The following is a 5,841-nucleotide window of genomic DNA, read 5'->3' on the forward strand; positions in this document are numbered from 1 at the left end:
TTACCCTCTGTCTAGCAGAGTGCCACAGTGCTCCCTTTCTCTTTTGTGGGGTGCTGCACAGCCTTGGATCTGAAATGACATTGCAAAGCTTCTCTCCTGGCATCTCTGGAGCCATGTAGCTGGGAAGGGATGTTGTGCCTTGCCCCTTGTCCTTGTCCACTGTAGGTTAACACCGAGGGTGAATTTTTTTTTTTGTTTGTTTGCAGGTGTCATGTCTTAAATCGATGTCCTAATCAGATGTTTGAGTGCTGCAGTATACACCTTTTTCTTAATAAGTGCCATGAGGACTGAGTGTCATCATCCTGGGGTCTTGTTACTGCCAGTAAGTAGCCATGGGATCTATTGCAGGGCATTCAACCTCCCTGGGCCTCAGTTCCCTAAATTCTTTTTAGGCCAAAAGAATCCATGATTCAAGTAATATTTTTATATAAACACTGTAATTTACTTCTCATTTCAGACAAACGTGATTTATGTCACCATCATATGTGGAACAGCTATAACAGAGTGGTTAGGATCCAACTTTAGGAAAAGCATCAAGTATCTGAACACACAGACATCTTAAGATTTGGTGGGGAGGAGGGAGGTTGTGATTTTTTTTAACTATTTCCTTTTTAAGGACTGTGTCCATTAAGGTATTTCATGCTCAACAAGTATGTTTATTATTTTTAGACAGTATGCTTTAAGTAAAGGAGAGGACTTGATTTGATACCTTTATTTATATGCAAAACAGCGCACCATTCATGAGATATGAAAAACTTGTCAGATAGAAACCAGATTATATCTATTTTCACTACAAAATATTGCATTATATAAAGCAACAGAGACACAAAAAAACCCTGAAAAAGACTAAAATCTTTGGATAGCAGATGCGTTTTTTTTTTTTTTCCCTTGTCTCTAAAATACACTCCTTGTTTTAAGAGTTTCACAGCTGAGAACATGAAACATTTTCAGGTTATAGACTTTTCTTTTTGGTTGTCACAGAGGAAAGTAGTTTTGAAATTTTTTTAGGAAAATAACTTAATTTCCTAAAATCATCCCACGCACAAACAGCACACACACACACACACACAGAAGCTACTCTCCTTATAAACAGCTTGTAAAGTACTTTTCAGACATAACTACAGATAAGAATAACAACACTTACTTTTTTTTTTAAAAAACTATAATAGTGAAGTGCTAGTGTTGCTGATCTCACAACAAAAGAACCTTTCAAGAACAAACATCTTAATATATAAAATATGTTTAGAAACAGGGAGAAGTGGGAAATTTGTTATACAAGTGCAATATAATTAGAGCAAAAAGAAAGACCACAGTATAATCTTAACAAACACGTAAAAAGTTAGACATAATTATTCCACAGGAAAAAGTGTAAACACTTGACTATAAATAAATTGGCACAGAGTATCCAAAGTAAAATTATCACCACTCTGAAAAATAAATGTCTTGAAAAAAATACTCTACTCCTTCTAACATAAATAAAAATAGGTTGTCTTTTTCTAACTGCACCTATGGGTCCACATGTTTAAGGTCACAAATAGATGTTTTTGGATATATAAAGGGGCACTTTGCCTGAAAAAGCAATCAGATATTAAAATTTCCATTTAAATATGGATTCTCTCGTCTACATCAGTGTCATACCTTGGAGTAAAATCTCACCCAGCTCAAATCTTCCCACAGTGTGTCTATTCTCAATATATCTTTTGAGCTTACCAATATCGAGGGTTTGTCTGTTTTATTTGGATTCCAATATAACTTCCTTTTCACAGCAGAACGGACATTTTCCTGTTCCACCTTTCCGTGCCTTAAATCTCTTACACTGGAGGACGGTCCTTCCCAAAGCCTCCAAATGTTAGGTGATTTGTCAATTAGAAAAATCCCAGATAGTCTAAAGTTAAAGAGTCTTTACTCTGAGCTTCTGCCCTCATCCTTTCAAAACATGAAGATCTGTGGGAGATAAATGTAGGAGAACTCAAAAGTCTCCACTGAGCTAAAGCAACCACGCTTACTTAAAGGGATCCTAACACACGGAGGGGAGGCCTGGAGGCGGTGCGTCCTCGGGTGCCTCCAGGAGGCACGCCTGGCCGGGAAAATGCCCCCTGCAAACCCCAGACTCGGCAGACAACCCCACCTTCCCGAGTGGGAAACCCCTTGTCTCCCTGCTGACCGGAGAGAACTCGAACGCGTGGCGAGCTTCCTCCCGCGTCCAGGCCTCTCCCGGCGGCCGTCAGCCTGGGCCGCCGCCTCGTCCGCCAGCCCACAGCGGCCGCCCGGGTCCGTGGGGGCTGCCCCGGCTTCCGGACCGGCGGCCTCCCGCCGCGCCCCAGGCTCTACACGTCCAGGACGTGGTTGAGATAGGAGATGTAGCAGATGGCCAGGCGCAGGATCTCGATCTTGGAGAGCTTCTTGTCCGGGGGCAGCGTGGGCAGCAATTTGCGGAGCTCGGCGAAGGCCAAGTTGAAGGCCTCCACGCGGATGCGCTCGCGGGTGGCGTGAGCCGAGCGGTACTTGGCGGTGGCGCGCCGGCGGCGGCGCTTCTCCTCTCGGCTCAGCTGCTGCGGGTGCGGGTAGAGCGCGGCCCGGCTGCCGCCCTTGCCGTCGCCCTCGGCCTCCTCCACGGGCTCCAGGTCCGACACGCTGCCCAGCACCTTGGCGTCCGCGCCGCCCAAAGATTCCGGGTCCGAGTGCGCCGAGCTGGGGTGGTCCGAGTCGGCGGCTTGGTCCGGACTCAGCATCATTTTGGAGGCTGAGGGGGGAGTCAGAATATCAATCAATAAAAGGAAGCGGGGTCCTCTTTGGATCCGAGAGAGAGCAGGCGAGGGCCTACCAGGTCGGCCCTAGGCGCATCCCGGGTCCCCTCCCCACCCTAGGCGGGCGCGCTCCGCGCAACTGGCCCCCCCGGGGAAGGGAGCGAGCCGAGAGGGGCTGGCCCGGGGACCGGAGCCCCGAACCTCCCCACGGGGCCGGGGCCGGGGCCAGCGAGGTCCCGGCAGGGCCCCGGCCGCATCCCGGACCTGACTTCTCGGCCTGCGAGAGGCGGAGAGCGGTCTGTGGGCCTGGTCCCCCGGGGAGAGGGCAGGCCCAGGAGGCTGCGACCGCGTTTCGTGCCGCCTCCGGCCAAGTACCGACTCCGCAAGGCCGTCTGCCTCACTTTCCCTCCCCCGACAAACGAAAGATTGCGAACGGCGGGCACTTCTGGGGTTTACGTGGGGTGGGGAGACGCCGACGGCGCTCCTGCCCCGAGGGCCTTAGACCCAGCAGCCGGAGGCAGCGGCGCCTGTGGCCCTCACGCTGGTTTGCGGAGTGCGGGGCGGCCGCGGCTGCGGAGGGCGCCCCGCGCGGGAGATGCGCCCCGGTCCCGAGTGCGGACGGCAGACAAGGCGGTCCGGATCCGGAGGCGTCTCCGAAAAAACAAAGCAATGACTGAACAAACGCGAAGGCTCCTTTCTACAGAAAATTGACCCTTATGCCCTCTCGGCTCCCCGAAGCACCATCTGTCACGCAGACAGCCACACACATCGGGGACCTAGGGGAACGGCGACGGTGGGGGGGGGGGGGGGGGGCGAGACAATGCGCCCAGCGCTCGGCAGACCACCTCCCGGGAAAATGCCGGCGGCCGGATCGCGACGGGAGGGGAGGCTGGGAGGGAAGGGAAGACTGGGGGCGGGAGGAGACGCCTCGAGCGTCCCCTCGGGGAGCGAAGGCCGGTGCTCGGGCGCCCGGAGTCGAGATCCCGCAGCGGTGCCGCGGCCTGGCCAAGACCGAGCTGGTTAGTGCTCAGCTCTCCTGTATCGACGCCCTCCTGGAAGACCGCCTCGCCGGGCTCCTCGGAAGGCTTGGAGCTCCGACCCCGACCGCGCGCCTTCTGGCGGCGGGGGTCGGCGAGGGGGGCACAACCGCGGGGCTTAGGGGGATTCGGCCTCGAAGAAAAGGGCCAGCAGTAGGGGTCCGCACCCGCGGGTGCGGCGCGCACCGACCACAGGCGCGGGGGGAGGACCAGGCCGTGGGGCAGCGAGTGCAGCCCGAGCGACGCTCGCCGGGGGAGAAATCCGCGGCGGCGACAAGGAGGAGGGCTTGCTCCTAGAGAAACAAAAGCCAGGGATGTGTGATCTGCTCCTAGCACCGCACTTGCCTAGGAGCGAATTTGTCTACAAGCCGGCTTTCATTGCGCTGCAAGGAAAGCAGGTCCTCTAAGGCGAAATAAAAACAAATGCTCCAAGTGAACTACATGTGACTCCCTACGGGCTTTTCACAGATACATTTATGAAGTAGAACAACTTGCATTTGCACATTCGGCTTGAAAGGGCATAAATAAATTGGCGAGTAATGGAAAATCACAATAAGCAACAACATAGTTGTAGTTCGGTTAAAAAGTTCCTGGGTTGCCCTTAAATTCTCCTTCAGATATCTTTTTAAAATATTCATAAATAACGTGTCGTGGGTACATTTTATTTATTTAACAATGAGCTGAAATACATCCGTAAATGCAATATGAATAACTTAGTTCCAAGGTGGAAAAAAGAAGACTTACCTTGTAAAAGCCTTTTCGATAATCTTTTCTCCAATCTTTTAGAGTTACAAATTCCAAAGAATAGAGGGGAGAAATTCCGAAATATATTAAAAGCAGCAAATATTTATTACATTCGAATATGAAAAAGCAGCTGTCATCTCGCTGGTGTCCACAGCGAGGGTAGATAATATCTCGGGCTGTGGACGATATAAATGACTGTTCACTTAGTTGATAGACCAAAAACGCCTTTTCCTTTTAATTGTTCTCAAACATTTCGGGAAATTCGTTGTTGATTTTTTTTAAGTGAGGTGTTGAAAAGTCTTGTGCCTTTTTTCCTCTTCTAGGTCTCTATAAATAACAAAAGAGATGCAGAGATAAACACAATCACATCAAAGGACTGATTCCTCCACTTTCTAATAGCGGAAGAATCGGTAAGAAAGATGGTTAAGATAAGATCCCAGTTCCAGTAGGACTCCTTTCCATCCCTTAATACGGTTGAGCAGAAACTGGGAAGTGCAAGGCAGAGATGCGATCTTCCTCAGAAGTGATTTTTTTTTTTTTTTTTTTTGAGATAAGGCTTTGTTCAGCTGATGTCTCCCCAGTTCCCAGGAACACAATACTGTAACTCGGGACTAAGCTTGCCTCTTCCTCTTTTCTCATTTACTTGTAGGTTGTATAAACAGACACCTATTTGCAGTTTCAAAGTCTTTCAAGGCTTGCTTACATCTCCCACCCCACCCCCTCCTTTCTTTACCTTGCAGCAAAATATATATAGTCTGGCTTGGAGACGCTTGGAGAAGGTTGGTGGAAAGTGAACGTCTCCCGGAGTAACAGGGACAGGGAAGCGGAGAAAGACGCAAGAGGGTGGGAGAGCCAGAGCAAAGAGGCAGAGATGCGTGTGTGGCTTCTTGGCTCTCCTGGTACCAATTGATTCAGCCTGGAGATGGTGGAAGAGATAAAGGCTTAAGAAGGGGGATGGAATTTTTTTTCCCTAAATTGATATTTAATGGGAAATCCTATTGGACAGAAACCTGGACATGAGTCACTTAATTGGACTTGACATCTGTCACAGTGTGGGAGTTTTCACAGCCCAAATATTTTAGCAGATCAGATTCCCACTGAATCTGTGCCATAAAATATAACAGTTGAAAGCAGTCCATGATAGAAACCTTAGCCTCTAAACAGAGTCTCTAGCCATTATCAGACTATTTCTCTTTTTCAGATTATTGATGCAGTATTTAAGGGCAAATAAACAACATATTGACTATGGAAAAATTCTCCTCACATTCTAGAAAAACAGTATTTTCTCTTAATGTTAAGGAAAATATTTGTGT

The 5,841-nt window shown here is 49.3% G+C and overlaps 1 protein-coding gene across 1 annotated transcript; it reads right to left on the minus strand.

Moving 5' to 3' along the window:
• Positions 1 to 485: 485 nt before the first annotated feature.
• On the minus strand, positions 486 to 5,432 carry NHLH2 (nescient helix-loop-helix 2). The gene is made up of 3 exons (XM_059374342.1): positions 5,262 to 5,432; positions 4,529 to 4,855; positions 486 to 2,743 (listed from the first exon to the last, which is right to left on the minus strand). The coding sequence occupies exon 3, from the start codon at positions 2,733 to 2,735 to the stop codon at positions 2,328 to 2,330; it is 408 nt and encodes a 135-aa protein (XP_059230325.1). The 5' UTR covers positions 2,736 to 2,743; positions 4,529 to 4,855; positions 5,262 to 5,432; the 3' UTR covers positions 486 to 2,327.
• Positions 5,433 to 5,841: the final 409 nt, after the last annotated feature.

This window comes from Mustela nigripes, chromosome 14 (genome assembly GCF_022355385.1).
Source record: "Mustela nigripes isolate SB6536 chromosome 14, MUSNIG.SB6536, whole genome shotgun sequence".
NCBI classification, from domain to species: domain Eukaryota; kingdom Metazoa; phylum Chordata; class Mammalia; order Carnivora; family Mustelidae; genus Mustela; species Mustela nigripes.